Genomic DNA, 22357 nt, shown 5'->3' with positions numbered 1-22357 from the left:
CACTGCAGAGAGGCCCAGGTGGCAACAGAAAGGAGCACAAACCCCCAGGATATTGCTGGGAATGGGAATGGGGAGCCCAAGCCCTGCTCTGCCCCTTCTCAGCCACCTTGGGACTCACCAGCCCCACTCCCAACCCTGCATCCCTGCCAGGAATCTTTTGGGATCTGCTTTCACAGTGGGTTGGAGGTTTGGGGCCTGCTCCAACCCTCAAGAACAAGAGATGGAATTTCAGGTTTTTTGCCTGAGGATTCCCTACCCTGCTTCACCATGGGAACTCCTCCCCCTCCAGGTTCCTGGGATAGTGAAGGTGTCCCTGCCCATGGAACAAGAGGAGCTTTAAGGTCCTTTCCAGCCCAAACCATTCTGGATTCTGACTCTCTGAAGACAGAGTTCTGCTTGGAGCAGAGCCCCCTCAGCATTCCTCACTCTCTCCCCACAGGCTGCTCCTCCTGGAGCCCCAGATCCCTGCAGACCACCACCACCAAAGTGCTGGGCTCTCAGCATTTATTTCCACAGCAAACCAGTGCTCAGAGTTGCAGGAGGTGACATGCAGGGCAGGCATTGCTGGAGAGGAGGGCTGTGATTCCACATGGAGATACCTGTAGTGCATAAGAGACTAAAGAGCATCCACCTACCTCTACAGGGCCCTAATTGTCAGCTCAGAGAGAAGAATTACTGTGTTGCAAGTGGACAGTGACAGGAGACACGAGCTGCAGCTACTCTACACACATTGCTTCAGAAACCACAAAGATATGCACAAACACTGTGTCACTCTGCACCCCACAGCCCCTGAGCCCAGAGGAAAACCTCTTCTGCAGTGGTTCTGTCTGGGCCTTTCAGTCAAGGTTAAAAGTCATGTGCCTCGAGCTGCTAAAGCTCTTCCCTTGTAGGCAGCCAAGCCTGCACCCCCCTAGAATCAGTTTTCTTTTGGCAAGAAGGTAGAAGGCCTCAAGCTGCAGCAATTAACATCTTGCTTCCATAGTGCTTTGGCTGACTCCAGGGATGGCCAGGTTCCAGTCATCATTCCATGTATTGCATAAATACCTATTGGAAAAAAAAAATTGGGGATGGCAGCGAGCGGCAGCTCCGCATCCATCCAAGTCACTCAAGGTCCCAGCAGAGGCTCCAACTCCTCTGGGAGCACTCATGGCTGTGCCACAGATCCCACCTTGGACACACAGGATGGACAGAGTGAAGAACAAGGTCAGGACATGGGCTGGGTGTGTTCAGCAGGCATGGAAAGGGCCAGGAGCTCCTCCTCTGCTGTTGGAGTCTCTGCTGTTGGTGAGGTGGCCACCTGGCCCCGGGGTCAGCACTGCTCACCAGCCTCACTGCTGCTGGTTTTGTGGCTGGAGCTCCTTCCCAGGCCCATGAGGATATTGCCAGGCCCAGGAGGATATTCAGGATTGGAACAGTAGCTCTAGAAACAATCAGACTACAGAGGTGAAGCAATACCCGACCCAGAAATTCAGACCGGAGAAGACAACGACAAAACGTGAGAGACTTTAAAAACTATTGCCTGCATGGGATACACACTCAAACCAAACCAGACAGACACAGCCAAACAAAAATACTGCCAGGACAAGCCACTTCCTTCTCTGGAAGAGGAGATTCCTCCATATTCCACACCAGGATCATGCTGTGCTGACCCTAAGGCCACCACAGAAGGAGCAGAATGTGCAGATCCTTCCCAAGGACAACGCTCCTGGCACAGCTGTCCCTGCAAGATCCTCCTGCTGGGCCTCAAGTCCCAAAGTGTCCCCGTGCCCCTGGGCCAGGCAGACAACGGGAAGATGCTGTAGCACCAGTTTCCAAGTTCAGTGCAGTTTTCAATGCATTAAGCCAAAGGATTGTCACCAAACTTGCTTCCCACGCAAGTTCTGCAGAGAGGGTAAAGCTACACTCCAGCTGCTTCTGTCCCCAGGCTGCCTTTGGCACTCACTCCTTCCCTGAGCTGTAAATCTTCTGCACCGTGGCTCGGGTGAGCTCCAGATCCTCGGGGTAGCGGATCTCCAGCTCGGTGTTGGCCAGGTAGTGCAGGCCGGTGAACTCGGAGAAGTAGCGGCCGATGTCGGGGTGAGGGATCTCCCGAGGCTCAGAGTTGTGCTCCAGGTTCTCTGCCAGGGAAGGGAAGCAGCAGTTACCCCCACAGAACAGCAGGGCACAACCCTGGGCATCTCTCAGGCTTTGTTTGTGTCTCTAGAAACACCAAATCTGGTGCGTGAAAGGAAAAAATACCCTAATGCAGGAAAATGGGCAGAGCAGGTCAGTGTGAGCGCTCACAGAGCCTCACTCCTGATGGCCCCACTCACCAGGGACATGGCAACTGGTTTGTGCCTGGATTGCCTGGCATTGGGCTGGAGGAGCAGGGTGCTGCTCCCACTCTGCTGGTCACAGGACTCAGCTGTAAGCATGGGGAGAAGCTGCTGCAGTGAGCTCTGCACCCTCAATCCCTCACAGCCCTGGGGGGATCTGTTTGAGGAGAGATCCCCCTCAAATGCTCCAAGGTGAGCCCACCTTCCTCCCTCAGCTCGTGTTTCCACCATGCCAAAGCCCAGCCTGTGCCTCCAGCAAAACAAACTTCCCTAAATCCAAAGTTCCCCAGTGATAAACCCTAAGAAGGACACATTTAATATTTCCCACAGTAGCTTCTTTCCTCCAGAAAACCTGATTAGGCACAAGAGTTAAACAACACTGAACCCCAAAGGTGACCCCTGAACATGAACCCCAAAGGTGACCCCTGAACCCCAAAGGTTAACCCTGAACATGAACCCCAAAGGTGATCTGTGAACACTGAACCCCAAAGGTGTCCCCTGAACACTGAACCCCAAAGGTGCCCCTGAACCCCAAAGGTGACCCCTGAATGCTGAACCCCAAAGGTGCCCCCTGAACCCCAAAGGTTAACCCTGAACATGAACCCCAAAGGTGATCTGTGAACACTGAACCCCAAAGGTGTCCCCTGAACACTGAACCCCAAAGGTGCCCCCTGAACCCCAAAGGTGTCCCCTGAACGCTGAACCCCAAAGGTGCCCCCTGAACCCCAAAGGTGACCCATGAATGCTGAACCCCAAAAGGTGCTCCCTGAACCCCAAAGGTGTCCCCTGAACACTGAACCCCAAGGGCTGCTCTGCTCTGCAGTGTCAGTGCAGAGCAGGGACTGGGAGTAAATCCCACAGGCTGGAGGCCTGCAGCACTCCCCAAATGATGTCATTTTTTTCCAGCACAGTGCCAGATAAAACAGGTAGTATTAGCTAGGGAAAAAAAAAGCTGCATCAGGATCAAAGACTGACTTTGGGCAGGGCAGAACGAGCTGGGGTGCAGGGAACGTCATTCAGGAATAATCTGTCTCTGAAATCCAGTTCATTAGTGGGAACAGAAAATTCCTATTAATCCATGCAGGCTCTTTGAAGCTGCTGCACACCAGGGTGTGCAGCCAGCAGCACCAGAGCTTTCCATGCCTCAGCAGCTTGGTGCAGTCCTAGAGGCTTGCAAAGGACCTTTCTGGATACTGCACCACTGCGGAAAAACAATTTGCACTGCTGAGTGCTCTGCAGCAGCATGGCTGAGCTGGGAGCTGAGCTGGGAGCTGCAGGGATGGAGCTGCAGGGATGGAGCTGCAGGGATGAGGCTGCAGGGATGGAGCTGCAGGGATGGAGAGCTGCAGGGATGGAGCTGCAGGGATGGAGAGCTGCAGGGATGGAGAGCTGCAGGGATGGAGAGCTGCAGGGATGGAGAGCTGCAGGGATGGAGCTGCAGGGATGGAGAGCTGCAGGGATGGAGCTGCAGGGATGGAGCTGCAGGGATGAGGCTGCAGGGATGGAGAGCTGCAGGGATGGGGCTGCAGGGATGGAGCTGTGCTCAGGAGCTGCAGGGATGGAGCTGCTGCAGGGATGGAGCTGCAGGGATGAGGCTGCAGGGATGGGGCTGCAGGGATGGAGTTGTGCTCAGGAACTGCAGGGATGGAGCTGCAGGGATGGGGAGCTGGAAGGATGGAGCTGCTGCAGGGATGGGGAGCTGCAGGGATGGAGCTGTGCTCAGGAGCTGCAGGGATGGGGGCTGCAGGGATGAGGCTGCAGGGGTAAAACAGCAGCTGGCAGGGGAACAGGCTGACACAGGCGAGTTCAGCACAAGGTGGGAGCCTCCCAAAGGTGCTGACAAGCAGTTTTGAGCCACAGATCTCCCTCTTGTGCTGTCACAAAGCAAACAAAACATAGACAAGAGTGGACAGGTACCAAACTCCCTGAAGAACACAGCAGTTTGGAATTAACTGCACTCAACCCACAGATTTACAGGAAGGCCTCAAACTGAGGTACATTTATCTATAATAAGCTTGGGGTTATTTCTGAGCTGGTTAAATTAAACTCCACATGAGGATTTGTTTAGGATTCTTTCAGCAAAATCTCTCCTCCCTCCCCAGAGTCAGGTCAGGAGGATATGAAATAATCCTTCCCAAATGATCTGAGGATGTTTTAGAAGGGATATCAATAGCAGCAAGAACAAACCCTTCACTTCTCCCCAGCAGTATCAGAACTCTTGCAGGCCACAGAGATGCAGTGATAGCAGTGTCTCCTACACAGAGATAACAGTGACAGCCTACCCTGCAAGAACTGTGGGACCAGACAGGGTTCTGTTTGTTTAAACATCATTAGACACAAGATAAGTGATGACTCAGCCCCAGCAGCACTGGGGACAATTACCTGATTAGGTAATTACCAAGATGCACATTTTAATATCAACTCATGGCACATGAGTTTAAGACTCTCTGAGGCCAAGCCCTGCCTGATCTGAGCCATCAGAATTTGCCACTTCATCTTTCTGGACTTCTGAATATAAAAAAGCCAATTTCAGGACAGTGGGAAACACCTGCACTTTAGATCTACAGAGGGAGGAGTGTCCCTGCCTGTAAAAGCACCTCTTGTCACACCTCCTGTCACACTCAGGGGACAGAACATGAGGAGCACCCAGGGAAAGGGCATTTTGGTCAGCATTGTCCCTCCAGCAGCTTCCACATCTTCCCTTAGCCAAACACACTCTGGCTGTGCAGCTGCCCTGCCTGGATGGGACCTCCCTGTCACAGGGGGAACACAAACATGAGGCAAATGAACATTTTTCCAATGTACAGAGTCACATATGTGCTTCTCTTTTGTAATTTTCTTCAGAAGCTCAGTTCAACAGTTCTTCCTGTGTCCCAACCACACACTCTGACCACCAGACAAGAGCTTCCTCTTATGGTTTGTTGCATAAAACACATGTGACATTGAGATTTCTACACCTCCCTGCACTTGTGAAGAGACATTCATTTTTGTTCTGGTTAAAGCTGGCACTCACAGCCAGGTTACCTGTGTCCCCTGGGATCCTGGCATGTGACAGTGGCCAGAACCATGTCCTGGCCACAACCCCTCACTAAATCCATTTCCAGGTCCTGTGCAAGGCACAGCTGTCAGGAGCTGCTGACTGACCTTCAGCCTCCAGCAGAAGCTGAATTATTTCTCCCAAAGCAGTAATCAAGGTTCACACCATTAGAGTGTCCAAAACCCTCGTGGGGCAAGAGGAGACCACACCAGAGTGAGTTTTCATGGCCAGCCCAGCAGTGCTGACTTCATGGAGAGCAAACAGAGCAGGCCATGACTCAGGATCATTTCCTTCCTACCTCCACCTTTACAAGCTTCATTAACCACACTTAATTAATCACTGAAGCATCCTTTTGTCCTGATGTGGGCAGAGAGTGCCCACAGGAGCCCCTGCTCACCTTGGGCAGCATATCTGCAGGAGCCATCCTCCACCAGGACGTTGTAGAAGGGCTGGTGGGGGCCGTGGGGGAGGCTGTGCACGTTCATGTTCCGGATCCACTCGTGGCCCATCATGCAGGCAGGGTCCCAGCCATAAATCACACAGTTGTAGCCATACCTGAGTCAAGAAATTGCACACAAAGGCTGTGGGGACTCCAGAGCCAGCTCTTTTTCCTCGAGATTAACAGAGCACAAACAGGATAGGAACCTCCTGAGAGCTGGCACAAGGAGGAGAGGAGCAAGAGGGAGAAAAAAACAATTCAGAAAGACTTTGTGTTTGTGTTCTGAGGTGGAGGGAAGTGACTTTGAATGGCTGGATAAACAGACAGGAATAAACAGCTGAAGACAAAGGAAAACCAAATGTGAGCAAGAAAAGAGAATGGCAAAGAGCCTGGAAGTCAGCAGCCAGAAGAGGAAGGAAGAAATAAGGAAGGATCAACCACCCTGCTGGGCTGTGCAACTACTTCTGTGCTCATCACACAGACATGGCAACCTCAACACTGAGAACAAAGCCATCACTATTTACAGAATATTCATGGGGTTAAGTGTGAGGTGCTGTAACTATCACTGCTGATACCCCTCAAATATGCTCTGGATGTCTTGAGGAGTCAGAGGCGTGGCCAAAGCAACACAGTGCAGGCAGAACAGGGAATGAGAGTGCAGGGAAACATCCACAAACTGTCCTGGGAATATCAGAATAGATTCTGAAGTTGACTCCGTGGCACAGTCCCTCATTAAGCTGCTGTTTCCTGGAGAGCTCTGTGCTGTGGGATGTTACCCGTGTGACAGAGGATGACTCAGACAAGTCAGGCTCTCTGCAGTGCAAACATTTGCTCTCCCCAGGCACTCCCAGAGCCTCCCCCATTTTCCTGCATGGGACAGACGCACGTGCCTGGCATTTCCCACTCCTCCTTGGCATTAACCACATCCCAGTGCTGTCAGCTCAAACCCTTCTGCTCTGCTGCTACAGAGCTGACTCTGGGGAATGCTCCCAGCTCACCTCTTGTGTTTCATGATGAGCCCAATGGAGAAGCAAACCTCCTTGTGCTTCTCATCCGAGCGGTGCTTGACCTCGGGGCCCAGCTCCTCCTTGCGCCGCTCGATGTGTTCCAGGGTGTGCTGCACCAGGTACCCCACAGCTCCATGCTGGGATGGGTCCAGGGCCTGGATGTGCTGCAGGATGTCCAGGACCTTCCAAACCACAGCAAAAACAGGGTCAGGACATCTCCCTGCAGCAGCACAACTTATAAACTGTGTTAGGTTAGAAGATGTAACTGTGTATTCCACTGCCATCTGTCAGAGCTGGGGCAGGTCTCTGCTGTTCATGGGCAGTTTTTTCTTTATCTCTCCCACAGCCAACCCTCCCTCCAGGAGATCTCTGCTGTCCATGGCCACTGAGTGTCCCTGCAGGGCTGATCCAATCCCAGCATCCCATGGGGAGATGCTGTGCCCAGGGGAGGAGCCAAGCATTCCTGCCTGGATCCAATCTGAGCCTGGCACAGCACAGCAGCCTTTGCCCCCTGCATTGCCAGAGGAGCAGCTTTCTGCTGCCCTGCATGGCCAGAGGGAGCCCAGGCCCATCTGCAGCAGCCCTGGAGCTGCAGAGGAAAACTCCCCCCTTGTGCAGGATCCCTGCTGCAGCAGAGCCACAGCTGGCACTGCAGGAGGGCTGAGCCCCCATGGGATGGGGCTGGGACACCTCCCTGACACACAGGGGGTCAGCTCCTATTCTGACTCTGTCACTGTTGTTTTTTTGTTTGTACTATTGCATTTGTATTTTTAATTTTCCTAGTAAAGAACCTATTCCCATACCTTTGCTTGAGAGCCCCTTAATTTCAAAATTACAACAGTTTGGAGGCAGCAGGTTTGCATTTTCCATTTCAGGGGAGGCTCCTGCCTTCCTCAGCAGACAGCTCTCTTTTCAGACCCAGACATAAACACATACAGATGTACTGCTGCATGTGAGTGCCCTGAGAGCTGCCACAACCTCTTCCACACTGTTCTCTGCCACAGCTTCATGCTCAGCCTGCACACAGCCTGTTCTTACTCCTTTTCTCTTTGTAAAGCTCCCAGCTTCAGGAAAGGCACTGGAGAGCTCAGCAGCTCCTTAAAACTCAGCCCCACAAGTTCATCATATCCTCTTTAGTGCCCACAGAGCACCTCTCAAAGTTTCTGGTCATGAGTTCCCAATGTCCCAAAAATGCTGCTGGGAAGTGATTCCATGTGACTTCTGGTGCTCCTGAGAACTAATATTTTAACTTAAAAGAGCTTCTCAGCATGTCTGTGAGGAGCAAAAATAGGGCAGCACAGGAAGAAATGGAAATAACCTCCATGATGCTTCCCCATGGAACAAGACAGAAAAGCTGCTTGTCTCAGGATGACTAAAAACACAAAGCAAGGTCTGCACATCCACAATTCCAGCCTCCCAACACCCTCTGGCACAACATCAGAGCACCTGCTGCTGAGTTTGTGAGATGCAGGCAAAGCAAATTTAAATTTTTTGGTAAAAGCAAGGAAAAAACCCCAATCTGTTATGTAAACATGATGAGAAAAGACAGATATCTGTCTCAACATCAAATACTTCAAGTCCCAAAATCTGTCACACTTTGGCACATGGCAAAAGGATTGTCTCCTTGATGATAGGTTTGGTCATTAAGTTCAGAGCAGCAGCAGAAGAGGAATGGAAATCTCAGGCTGTTCAGCATGAACAGCAGCCAAAAATCGAGGAAAATCAATTTAAATAAAGGACAAGTGAGTAATTCATGAGAAGAAACACAGCTCAGGCTTCTTGGCCACTTTAATTCTATTAAGAATTAAGAAGGATGTGAAAATCCTGAAAAATCCTATAGGAAGAAGTAACCCCAGCTGCCAGAGATTTTTGGGAGTTTTATTTACTGTTATTTACAAATATTTGGGGCAACATGAAGTGTAGCTCTGCAGGACTTTTTAGATTTCCAAGCCATCCATAAATCTGGCAGCTCCTGTCAAAGCTGGTACATTGTGTCCTGTCAGACACAGCATTCTCTCTGCTTAGCTGCAATCCTGCCTGACAGCCTGGAACAACTGGATACAGTCCTGAAAAATCCAAATTTGCTCATTTCCATTGCAGCTGGTGCAGAGAGCTCAGGAAAACTCAGTAAAACTCAGCCCTGGTGTTGGTTCTGTGTTCTGGGGGGCTGCAAATCCAAATCTGGTGCTCTCCAAACTGCCCTGAGTGCCAGGAAGATCTTTCAGTGTTCCCTATTTATGTCCAGCTCACTGAGTCCCTCTCATACACAATTTTTTGGTGCTGGTCCTAAAATTTGCTGCCTTAAGAAAGGAAGGCCAAGCTTAGCAAAGTTTGCTCTTCAAAGGGAAGGAGGGAGCTTCTCCAGCATCCTGTTCCAGTTGATTTGGTGGGAAGAGCTTTGCTTCTGCTCAGCTGTCCAGCCAATATTCCTGTCCCCTTCCCAAACCTCACAGATGGAATCGGTACAGGCTCCACTGAACCAGCACAGGGAATTCTGAGTAGGAAAAACCTCTGTGTTGCAGTGACACACTAAAAAAATCAGATTTTTTTGAGTTACAGGCTCTTCCCTGATTCAGTGAAAGCCTTGGACGATCCAGACAACCTGTAAATCTCAGCACCTTCCTTCCCACATTACCAAGATAACAGGAATTGTTATCCTGAAGTAAAAGGAATTCCAAGGACAGGAATATCAAGCTGCTTTTCCACAGACTGTGTGGCCAAAGTTGGGAGCACAGCTTTGGTTTTATTTATAAAAGATAACTTTCTAAAGTTTTCTGAGAAGGTAATTGTTCTTTTTCTAGCAGCCCAGCAGGAGTTTTACCACAATTTAGGCACAGGATGCTCTAAGAACTCACAGTCCACGGTGTTGGTTACAAGACAAGCTGTAAATCATAAATTATGACTCAAAGCTGCTCCAAAGCCTCCCCCAGGACAAACAGCCAAGAATCATCCACTCTCCCTGCTTCAAATTGATTCCCTGCAATGTGAGAACTCCTCCAACTGCATTTATTACAGAAACAAATCGTGGCAGACTGTAATGCAGGCTGACATAGCCCAGAAATCAATAACCCAGTGTTGATAGTGCTCAGCCTTCCCCAGAGCATTCCCCTGAGTGCCCAGGTACCTTTTCTGGCCAGATTCCCAGGTGGAAGTACAACCTGGCCTGGAGCATGAGGTGCTGCACATTGTCTGGATACATGGCCAGGTACAGGTCCAAGGAGTCCCTCAGGAGCTGGTAGGACTGGTCAGTGCTCTCTCTGCCAGCAGAAAGGAAATTCACCTGTGAGGCTCTGCAACCCTGTCCCCAGAACTCCCAGGGACAGGGGGAGTTCCCACAATGGTGCTGCAGGTCCAGCATGCTCACAGCAGTGATTCCAGCAGGGATTGTCACCCACCACATCAGCCTGCTGCAAGGAAAAGCACTCCACACCTGATCACTGAACTCTGCCCTCCCACCCACTGCTCTTCTCCCGGGTCAGAGAATTCACTCTCCAAGCCTTTTGTTCCCCTGACACCTACAACAATCCTTTCACTCCTGGGAGTCTGTTTGTGGATATTCAGGAAAGGGATTATCAGGAGGATTTGGAATCAAAACTTGATGTTCTACACACCAACAGGATCTCTGAAAATGCTCATTTGAATATGGGGGTTGTGCTTACCACATGACAGAAAAAGGTTCTGTTTTCAAGGTGGACAGTCCCTATCAGCTTTTCACAGAGAAAATAAAACATCTTGTCTATTTTCTTGAGAGGAGCTTGTTTCACTAAATATTTTTGTTTCCACCCAGATGCAGGTGATTAAAATGCCCTGTGACACGTGGAATTTTCAGGACCTCATGAGATGAGTGACTCCTTTTGGAAGGACATGCAGATAATGCACCCCAGCTCCTTTTCCCCAGGGTTTGGATCCTCAGCTCACCTCTTGCCAAGGTTCAGCAGGTTCCCCACCATGCGCTGCAGGACCTCCTTGGAGGTCACCACCCCATAGAACTCCTCTGTCACGTGGTGCCCGATCAGGTACTCGCACTCCTTCACTGTCAGCTGCTTCCCCTTCCCAAAGGCATCAATGTAGGTGTAGTCAAAAATATCTGTGCTCCTGAGGAGGTAACACAGAGCACAAACTGTGAGCAGGGTCTCGTGGTAAAGCAGGGTTTGCCGTTTCTGTTCTTCCCTCAACACTTCCAACCTGTGTCCTTCATTCCTCAGCTCCCTCCTGAACTGAAACTACCTGGTACCTTTCCTCTTTTCCATAATTCCCACATCACCTCAGGGGTATTATTATTTCAGGAGATCTGTTATTATCCAGCAGTTCTAGGAAAACTTTCCTAAAGATCTGTTTTTTCCCTCTGTATAGGTTATAATTCCACGTGGGAAATAATTAAATGTTCTCCTCTAGGTCTAGAGCAAGAAATTTGTTAACATTCAGCAGCAACATAATTGAGTTCTAGGAAAATCTTCATTTCTCAGCTCCTTCCTAAACAGAGACTATCTGGTACCTTCTCTCTTTTCCATAATTCTCACATCACCTCAAGGGTATTGTTATTTCAGGAAATCTGTTATTATCCAGCAGCAGCAGAACAGAGTCCTAGGAAAACTTTCCTAAACATGTTTTTTTTCCCTCTGTATAGGTTATAATTCCATGTGGAAAATAATTAAACATTCTCCTCTAGGTCTAGAGCAAGAAATCTGTTATTATTCAGCAGCAGCAGAACTGAATTCTAGGAAAATCTTCATTTCTCAGCTCCCTCCTAAACAGAGACTACCTGGTACCTTTCCTTTTTTCCATCACCTCATGGGTACTATTATTTCAGGAAATCTGTTACCATTCAGCAGCAGAAGAACTGAGTTCTAGGACAACTTTCCTAAACATGTTTTTTCCCTCTGTGTAGGTTATAATTCCATGTGGAAAATGATGAAACATTCTCCTCTAGATCTAGAGCAGGAAATCTGCTACCATTCAGCAGCAGCTGAGTTCTAGAAAAACCTTCCTAAAGATCTGGTTTTTCCCTCTGTATAGGTTACAATTCCATGTGCAAAATAATTTAACACTCTCCTCTAGGTCTAGAGCAGGAAATCTGTTATTATTCAGCCACAGCAGCTGAGTTCTAGGAAAACTTTCCTAAACATCTGATTTTTCCCTCTGTACAGGCAGATGGAACACAATTAAACACTCTCACACAGGTCTGGAGCTGTAAATAAGTTCTGGTTTTTGTCACTGTGGGCACAATTTCAGAGTTCAGCAGGTCACTCACCCTTCTTTCCCCTGACACCACCGCAGTAGGAAATGGCTGGGAAAGTTGACAGGCTCCAGTTTGACTCCCAGCTGCCTGGCAATTGTTAAATAAAGCACAGACAAACTGATGGGAATTCCTGTCCTGCGGATCAAAACCTGGGGGAGAAAAATGTGACAAAAACACAGGCAGGATTTAAGAAAAACACGAATTTCAAGGGTTGATCTCACAACTGAAAATGCAACTTGACAGAATATGCACTGAAGGGTAACATATTTATTTAAGAGTTGTTCTTCACAGAGAATGACTTGTCTGGCTACATTCAGACAAATAAAGTGTTTCAAGCCTTGCAGCCTCCCAGTTTTTGCCTGACACACACATACCTGGTGAATGTAGGAATTCAGGGAATTGTAGTAATCCAGCTCATTTCCTTTGTATTTCAGCTGCTCATACAGGACACAGTTCATGGCATCAAGCACCTGCCTCTGAAGCTCCACTTCTGGAATGAGAACCTCTCCTGCAAACACATGCAGTGAAACAAAGACTGAGAAAACAAGAGCACTCAACCTTTATGCAATGAAATCTTCACATGGGCAGGCTCAGTCTCTCCTTGGAAGCCAGAAATTACTCAGTGTTTGTAAAACCATGGAGCAAGATGCTGCCTGACCTTTGGAGATGATAAACATGCACCTTTCTACTGATTATTTTCTGAGATTGGCAGTAAAGAGGTTGTTTCCCAGTCCCACAGCTCAGCTGTAGATAACAGGACTAATAAGATTCCCAGAGACAAATGGGAAAAAAATAGAATTCCCCTCCCAATTCTTTCAGCATCAGATGGACTGAACCCTGGGCTATTGAACAGCTGTTTCTTGAATGATGGCTTCAGTAAATGTCACAAGTTTGTTTGCCAGGGGATAAAAACAACAGCTCTTTAAGCTGCCACAACTCCCCAGCTGTTCCAGCTGTGCAGAGGGGCAGGAAGGCTCTGCAGGAAGGCACATTTCTGTACAGTACCTGCCTTGGAAGCCAAGCTGGGGTGCCTGGGGTTCTTGGTCCGCAGCACTTTGCGCACTTTGTCCGTGATATCGTCCACCTGAGCCTGGACACTCTTCAGGCAGATGTCTGACAGGGGGTTACAGTATTGATCAATCAAAACAGCACCTGGAAAAAACAAACTGCATAAGAAACAGGACTTGAGTTTTTTCTTGGCTTGGTTTAGCCTGCTCTGCATTCCAGGCATGCAGCGAGCGGTTGCAGCAGAACAGCAGAGCTCTGTGTGTGAACCTGCAGTCATCTCCTGGATACACAAAATGCACAGAGTGAGCTGACATGAGAAATTACCAGCTGAACTCAGTACTGCCCTCTCCACCATGCTGAAAAGCTTCTGTACCTTGAGCAGGAGTGCAGCTGGGTCAGGCTTGACCAGCTTTGTGCTCACACCACAGCCCCAACGTACAGAGATTTTTATTCAGAGCCTGAAACAATCCCAGCTTCACTCAACCTGCCTCACTTCTGATTGCTCCCTGTCACATCCTCCATATCATCCTTGTTCATCATTTCCTTATCAGCTACATTCATTTTTCTCTTTCACACCTGCTCTCCATCTTCCTAACACAACACAGAACAGGAGAAGCTTTTGTATTCCTCCTGCCCAAGCCCCTCCAGGAAAATATTTCCTTTTCACAGAACCTTCTCCTTGGCATCACTGCTCTTTCCAAAGTCTCCTCTTTTCAATCTTTTGAATCAGCTGCAAGGATTTTGCATGGACCATACCTCTTCCAGCCTCCTACATGGCTTTGTCAGCATGTCCATGACTGGTCTGTAAATCAAGGAATTCAGCAGGGCCCTGTGTCTCCTTCTTGTCCCCCCAAAGTGTTCCCTGTGCTGAAATTCCCAAAACACTTCCTGCTGGTGCTTCAAAGGCACGTTCATGGCAGACAAACCACACATATTTGTGACCCACATGACTAAGTCTCATAATTAATTTGTTTTTTTGTAGAAAATGCCAAATTTGCTTTCCCTTCTTTCCCTAACAGCCCCTTCTTCAATGCCTATTGCATTAACAAGAACCAGCTTTGGTGTTACAGCCTCTTTTATCCTTTTTCAGGGATATTTTGGAGTGTGGACCAAGAGGAAGGGACTCTTCTACAGCCCCAGGCAACTTCTGAGCCATTCAGAAAACAGAAAAAGAATAATCCACCAGACTGATGACATGAAGAGCAGAAGAAGCAGAAGAAAGAGCTTTTTCTTTCTTAGCAGGTGTAAGTGCCTTCCCACCATGTGACTTGGATTTGTTTCCCACCAAAGTCCAGCACTCAATTCTTGAGACACTCCCAGTGCTCAGGCTACAACAATTCCCTCTGCTTGCTCCCTGCCCTTATCTGAGGAGCTCCTGGGAAGGGGGAGAGCAGGGAACTGACTGGGAATCAGCCCAGGGGCCACAGCAGCAATGTCAGTAATGAGGATGCCGAGCTCCAGCTCATTTTCTCAGCACCTTGTTCAAGATTCCAGTGTTTTACCATTTTATGCCTTCAGCCCAGCTGTCCAGGGGTGATTTTTCAAGCACACAGCACTGACAGCACCTGATGCCATCCTGACATTTTGATGCAACGGGGATGGGAAGGATTCCAGACACATCCAAAATCCAGCCTGAACTCTGAGTCATTAAGCAAGGGCTTGCTGGATCTGAGCAAGGCAGGCTCCTTACAAGTCAAAGCAGGAAGGAGAGCTGGCATTAGGGGCTCTGTGCCAAGCACTCACCCTCCAGGAAGGACTGTCGCTCTGTGGGGCGCTGCAGATACTCCTTCAGGTTCTTCAGTATGTTCTGCTGCCGTAGGAAATAGAGAATTTTCTTTGCATAGTACTTCCAGGTGAGACCTTTCCTGCACAGTTAAACACAAGAGGAAGCATTGCTCTAAATAGGTATTTGAAGGGTGAACAGTTGGTTTAAGTTGGAAAACGTGGTTTAAGTTTTAATACAAGATTACAGTTTGGGTTATTGTTTTTCTCAACAAGCACTGTCACTGAAAGTCAAACCAGAAGGGGAATGCTGAGAGGAATTTATCACAAAAAAGCCACACACAACTTGCAAAACATTGCTCCTATCATCTCCCATCACCAATACATCCTTTTGAGGAGATACATTATCATGGGAAACAACACAGATCCTAATTAAAGGAGCTCAGGAATATCTGATTAAAATCCTGTACTTTATTCATAAAACATTACCCTCTGTCTGACTGCATCTCTCCAGAGCCACTCCTAAAGCAACCTCTCAGCATTAAAAATGGATTGATGAGGGACATGAATGTCAGTCCAATAGTATTCAGAAGAAAACCAAAATTCCCCAGAGGAAAAGCAACTCTGTAGCTCTGAAAAGGCAGGAGGAGATCAACAGTTGCTCTGTAGATGACACAATTCCAAAACTTTTTACAGCAAAACCCCATCACTTTCTAAAGCCTCTCCATCCTCCTGGACAGCAGGGCAATCAAAACTCATCATATTTTATCTTCTTCCAATAAATTGGGATCCTCAATAGGGACAACTGCTTTATTGGGATATCTTCCAGGGAGATGATTTAGCCTAATGGTCCTGAATGGCACTGGCTACAGCTTAATCAGGGTGTAATTAGCATCAATTCTGCTTTATGGGGAGGCATTTGGCCAGTGCAAAGCCTCAAAAGCTTTTTAACCAGTTGTCAAATGAGAGATGCTCAGGCCCAGCTCAAATAGAAAAGGCAATAAAATGGATGGGAAAAGGCAAAAATGAGATGATTGCCATTCCAGTTGGGTTTTTTCAAGCCCTATTAACAGTCCCTCTAATCAAGGCCATTAGGCCCCATTAAGGACATTTATCCAGCTTTGTATCACATCAATCCACACCTACCAGCCTGGGTAGGAGGTACCAGCAGAAAAACCTTCAAATAAAGCAAATAAAACCTCCAAATAAACATACTCATCTTGCCCAGTATTAATCAAGGTGATGACATTACCCAGGCAGATAAAACCCACGAGTTTTATTTACCACCTGGCTGAATAATTTACAGAACTGCAAATTTTGCAGTGGCTGAATTCAACTCAGTTGCTTCTCTGGGGACAAAAAATTGGACCAACCTACCCCAGCTCAGAAAAGGAAAGAAAAAGCTGGAATTTCAGGGTACAGGGATTCATGGTGGCATTCCTGAGGGATTTCTACTTTCTTCTGGTGCTCTGACCTAATCCTGCAAATCAGTTCAGCAAACTGATCCAGGCTTAAATCAAAAAGGAACAAGAGGATGGGAACAGCTTAGGCAGAGCTGAGGGTGCATGGGATATGTCCCAAGAGATGCCTCGAGCTGTCAAACAACAAAAAGCACCACAAAGCCAGAGGATCTCCTCTTGTGGGACAAAGTTTCCATGGTTTTCTCTGGAAATACTCAATCTGCTGTGAAATCAGGCCTCAGCAAGCTGGGGTGTTGTTAAATGAGTGACCAAGGGCAGAAGCTGAGGTCAGGCACTAACCAGGATATTTTTCTCCTGGAACTGGGGAAAGAGGGAAATCTCTGCAATTTCTCAGCCCTCTCTTACCTTCCTTCCATGTTGAGGATACACATCAGCTCATCCTCAAAGAAATGGCTGGGGCAGCCCAGGGTCTCAATGTCACTGAATCCATCACAGGGCACCTGCCAAAGCAGATAAGGAGTCATGCACAGCACAACAGATTCTCCCATAACTTCAGAAAAAGTCTCAAAACCAAATTAATCCATTTTTCTCCCAATTTATTAAAGATCTTAAAAACCTCATGCTCCCCAAATACTCCCAGTCTGTACTCATGGATTTATGAATCCACTGAGAACCCCAGGAACATTCTTAGCAATTTCAGGCCAATTCTACAGCATTTAAGTCTGTGATTCTGAGTTCAGCACCAGCAAAATCACATTTATGCAGGATGGGCACAAGCTGCAAGTGATTTTAAGGTAGAATCAACTGCTTGTGGTTGACTGAACCCCTCCATACACCCCCCTGTGCAGGAGATTCATCCTGGGTGGAGGAATGAAGAACAGGAGCCTTTATTTTTTGCAACAACCACTTCTGCATCTATATTCAGAATTGCTATTTTCTTCCAGAATTCAGAATTACTTTTTAAACTTTGGCTGAACTGTAAAAAAAAATAGGCTTTCAAGTTTTTCACTACAGGATATGGGCTCATGCATGGGTTGAAAGCCTTCTCCTCTCAGCTCTGAGCAGGGAATCAAGCTGCAGTTTCTGGCCCCACAGGAGATGGTTCTCATCATGAGGCCTTTGGGTATTTCTTAATGGTCTCTCCATGGTCTTTGCATATGTGATCAAAACAGGAGGAATCCAGGAGCTACTTCTCCCAGTTCATGCTGTGACAATTCTCCATGGATAAATGTCTGGCAGCTGCAGAACAGAGCAGCCAGGAGACACCAAACACCCACCTGGCCCTGCTGCCTTCCTTCTGCATAGCAGCCATAAAAGGGAGGCTGTTTAGTGGCTCCTGTGTGGGATTTTGAATTCAGCCAAAGTCACAGGCAGTATTTATATTGATTTCACACAGTTCCAGGCTGACCCAGCTGTACAGCTTGCCAAAACCCACAAAGAGCCAAGTAACTCCTGCCTCATGTGCACATCAGAGTGAGACACCACATTTTCACCTTCTCCCCACTGAACACAGAAGCATTTCAGGGTCATGGCTGGCTGGAGAACTTCAAAAACACACTTTGCAACTGAGAGGCCCTGTTGTGCTTTGCTCCTGAGCTCAAAGGGCTTGTGACAGCTCTCAGAACTTGTCCTTGCACAAGGTCTGCAGTGAGAACAGCAGCTGTGCTTTGTGTCAACAAAACCCTGTGGCCTTCACAATTCCCAGAGCCAGGGCTGAGCTCCCAGCACAAAGCAAAGAGCTTTCAGGGCTGAATGCAACCCCAGGGTGTGTGCACTCCACACACCTCTGGATTTGGAACTCTCTCCCCTTCTGGCTGTGTTTCAGCTTTTTACACAAAGTCAGGAAATATAAAAATCTCTGAGTGCACAGTTGAGGTGATGTGGAGAGAGGGGCAGGATAAACTAATGAAAAGAACTGATCACAATCAATGATGGTGAATATTTGAATTATTATGGAATCATGGAATGTTCCAAGCTATCAAGAATCATTCAATTCATCTCCTGACCCTGTACAGACATCCCAAAATCCCATCACATCCTTGGCAGTGCTGTACAAACACTCCTGGAGCTCTGGCAGCCTCTGACTGTCCCCACTGCCCTGGGGAGCCTTTGCAGTGCTCAGCACTCTCTGGGGGAAGAAGAACCTTTTCCTAATAAAAATAATAATAAATACTAGATAAAAACATTTTTTAAAAGGGAAATAAACAACTTTTGAATGGTTTAAGGATTTTTAGAGAAGAATACACCCTGGTGATGTGAATGCTCAGGCAGTGCTGAGGAAACAGCCTCAAGGTGCTCCTGGGGAGGTTTAGGTGGGTTATTAGGAAAAATTGATTAATTGAAAGGGGTGTCAAGCTGCTTAGGGAAGTGGTGCCATTGCTGTCCTTTGAAGGAGTTCAGTTTTCTGGACCCTTGGAAGGAAAATCTCCTGGCAGCAGCTGCTGTTGGGTTGGGGCAAGGACCAGTGCTGGGCTTAGCCCAAATCCTTCTGGCAGCAGATCAAGGGTAGAACATGGGCTCTTGTGGCTGCATCATTTGCAAGCCCCAACATTTCTGAAATAATAATAATAATGATGATGATGATGTTCTCTCTGTCCTTGAGATGGCATCCCAGGGTGCTGTGAGAAATCTCAGCCCCTCTGAGCTCTGGTTTCTGTCCAGCAGATAAAGCTGTGAGAGCAACACAAGTAGAACATGGGCTCTTGTGGCTGCATCATTTGCAAGCCCCAACATTTCAGAAAGAATAATAACAATAACAATAATAGTAGTAATGTTCTTTGTGTCCTTGAGATGGCATCCCAGGGTGCTGTGAGAAACCTCAGCCTCTCTGAGCTCTGGTTTCTGTCCATATAAAGCTGTGGGACCAACACAAGCAGCCCTACAGACACCTGCACTGTGCTGCTCTCAGCTTCTCCTTGCAGAGGGGCAGGAATTGTTTTCCTGAGGGGATTTAGGAATGTCAGCTCTGGCTTTTCAAAGGTTCATTGAAGGGTTCAGAAAATGCAAAGATGTGGTGCTGAGGAACGCAGTTCAGGACTTGATCCTGGAGGTCTTTTCCAACTTAATGATCCAATTAATGATTTTATTAATGATTCTATTGGACAGGTGGCAGTGCTGCTGCACACACACACAAAGAGAGGAAGACTTACATGTTCTGAGAAGAACCTTTTGGAGAAGGAGGCCACAATCCTCTGTGCCTCCAGGCCCGCGTTGTGCCGTGCCTTGTACTCCTCCAGCCAGCTGACACTGTCACTGTGGCTGTAGTACTTCAGCAGGGATGGCCACCTGCACACACACACAAAACAACAGCAGCATTAATATTTCACCTCCCTGAGAACCTCCAGAACGATTTGAGGAGCTGAGACAGAGCCCAGACACTGCCCAGCTTCCAACTGGATTAAATTACCTCAGACATCAAAGCACAACTCCCCATCTGCAGCTGTGCATTAATGATTATTTAAAAGCAAGCTCTCCTGAAGCCTTCGGAGGCTCCCACTGCAGGATTTCAATGCCTAAACATCCTAAATGCTTCAGTTTTATAATTAAAAGAGTTTACCACAAAGAAGGAAGCCAACCTGGCACTGAACAGAAGGGGAATTCTCTGTCCTGTGTTCTTCCTACCACCTCGGGGAGCTCATTAAAAACACAGCTCCCTCCACTGCCCTTGCTGGTGGCAACATCTAGGGGAGGAAAACACAACCTGGAGTCAAATTGTGACAGCTAAATGCTTCTGCAGTTTGAAAAGAGACAAGAAATAATTGTTTGAAAAAAACAACACCTCACACCTCCTTTACTGAGCCTCAAAGACCACACATTTCACAGCTTATTCAAAATTTCAAGGTTCAGCTGAAAATCCAACTTCAGGGCATGCTTTGGGGGCTGTTAGCAGCACCTTTCTGAATAAAGTGGGTGTGTGCTGGCACAACACAGCTTTGTGCCATAAAATAGGTGCCAGCACTGCAATTCCTGCTGCTGTGAAGACACCAGGATCACTTGTGTGAGAAACATGAACAAGAATCAGCACAGATGGAAATATTTTGGAAATGAAGCTGAGAGAAAGGGGTTTCTTTTCATTTGCTGGGGGATTTATTCCACATTTTGAAATGCTGTTCATTATTACTGGTTTATACAAAACATTTTCCTTTGTCTTAGGCTCTTTTCAGGTTATATATATATATTTATATATTTAATTTGCCAAATATAGAAATCACTCCTCCTGTATAATAATCATTACCAGTGTCCAAACCACACCTGGAAGGTATTCACTGCTGGTTAATAATAAAACTCCCCTGCAGTTGTCTCCACAAAATAAAGTCAAATAACCTCACATTACATAACAACCTCTCTCCTGATGAATTCCTGGCCTTTCAGCTACTGCTGAAATGCAGCCACCTCACAATAACCATCACAGTCCTTTATTTTGGGGTGAGAAAGGAGAATTTCATGGCTTGGAAGGACGGTGGGAATTCTGGAAAGACGAAATTGCCACTGCTCACAACGGAATCCAGCCAGGATGGCAAGGTCAGGGTGAAGCCTCCTGCCAAAAATTCCATTATCAAGGAGAGAGGAGGGGAGAAATGTGTGCCAATCACCCACCACATCCCATTCCAGCTGCTGGATCCCAACCAGGCTGACACTTGCAGGAACTGCAGCCACTCAACTGCTGAAAGTCAGCCCCAGAGCCATGGCTTGGTGCAGGGGGGAAGCTGTGATTCCTCAGCAGCTTTTTCACCCCTGTGAAAAGGGGGGGAAAAGAGAACAATCCCCACATTTGGGCTGAGCTGAATTTCAGGAGCCAACTGGCAGCAAGGGAAAGCAATTCTGCTGCTTTTCCTGTGCCAGCACAGACAAAAGCAGGTAAGACATGAGCCTGGACAGCCTCAGGAATGAGGGGAGCTGCCCCCAGGACTGCTGAGACCAGCACAGCACCACAGTGTCACACTCACCCTTGATCCCAAAATATTCACAGCTCCACTGAGCACAGCCCCTGGGGGAACAGAACAGCAGCAAAACCCCATCCCAAGGACTGGGGATCTGTGAGAACAGCTCTCCCCAAACCCTCAGGCAGAAACCCCTCTCTGCTGTCCAGCATCAGGCCTGAGATGGGTTTTGGTTGCTGCTTTGGGAGTTTTGGAGGGCTCAGGGAGGCCAATCCGTGCTGGCCCTGGCAGTGCGGGGGATCCACGGGCTCTGGTGTGGAAAGGGCCACAAACCTGATCTCGGGCCAAGCAGGATCCCCTGAGAGCAGCAGGCTCAGTCTGGTCCCTCCCAGGGGATTTGGAAGGGCAGGGAGCCCTGCAGGACCCTCGGAGCAGCCCAGCCGTGGCCTCTCCATCCCCGCAGGTGCTCCAGGCCAGGCTGGATAAACCTGGAGCAGCCTGGCACAGTGCTCGGTGTCCCTGCCCGTGGCACGGGGTGGAATGTTGGCTTTACAGCTCCCACCGCACCGCCCGGTGCCCGCACGGTGCCACCGCCGGCCCGGCCGGAGCTCACCGCGAAGGGATCGAGCCCTGACGGCGCCGCTTCCACCGCCCCACGCGACCCTCCCAGGCCGGCCCGGCCATCGGCGTTGCCCGTTCCCTCCCGGTCCCTCCCGTCCGAGCCCGGGCGGGCCGGGCCGAGCGGCGCTGCCCACCTGAGGCGGAAGCGCTCCCGCCACACTTTGCCGCGGGGCTGGCACGCCTCGCGCAGCCGGCGGCAGGTGCAGGACACGCGGCCGATGTCGGCGGCGCCCAGCACGTCGCAGCAGAGGATGAGCTCCAGCAGCTCGCCCGGCAGATCCGTCAGGCCCGTCCCGCCGCCACTGCCGCTACCGGTGCCGGGCCCCGCCGGGCCCGCGGCCTCCGCCGCCATCTTGGCTGTTTACCTGCGCTCCGGGGCCGCCGGCGCTTCCGGGGAGGGGCGGCCCGGGGAGCGTCCGCCAAGTGCGGCCGCGGCGGCGAGCGCAGAGCGGGCAAGGGAGCGTCTGACAAGTGACGGGAACGGCGGGGACGGAAAGGGCACGGGGGGCACAGAGGGACCGGGAACGGCGGGCACAGAGGGACCGCATCGCCGTGATCTATATTGGACACGGAGTGCCAAAAAAGGATCGCATTGGTGTGATCAGTATTGGACACGGAGTGCCAAAAACGGATCAATGTGATCAATATTGGAAACGGAGCGCCAAAGA

The 22357-nt window shown here is 49.0% G+C and overlaps 1 protein-coding gene across 1 annotated transcript; it reads right to left on the bottom strand.

Moving 5' to 3' along the window:
- Positions 1–487: 487 nt before the first annotated feature.
- Positions 488–22041, bottom strand: FBXO21 (F-box protein 21). Its single transcript, XM_058816648.1, has 12 exons — positions 21824–22041; positions 19338–19473; positions 16594–16688; positions 14789–14910; positions 13043–13189; positions 12412–12545; positions 12050–12186; positions 10717–10893; positions 9923–10055; positions 6790–6980; positions 5750–5907; positions 488–2117 (listed from the first exon to the last, which is right to left on the bottom strand). The coding sequence occupies exons 1-12, from the start codon at positions 22039–22041 to the stop codon at positions 1939–1941; spliced, it is 1827 nt and encodes a 608-aa protein (XP_058672631.1). The 3' UTR covers positions 488–1938.
- Positions 22042–22357: the final 316 nt, after the last annotated feature.

The sequence above is a fragment of the Ammospiza caudacuta genome, chromosome 18 (assembly GCF_027887145.1).
Source record: "Ammospiza caudacuta isolate bAmmCau1 chromosome 18, bAmmCau1.pri, whole genome shotgun sequence".
NCBI lineage: Eukaryota > Metazoa > Chordata > Aves > Passeriformes > Passerellidae > Ammospiza > Ammospiza caudacuta.
Note: the sequence above shows the minus strand (reverse complement) of the source record. Positions and strands in the feature narration are given on the sequence as shown.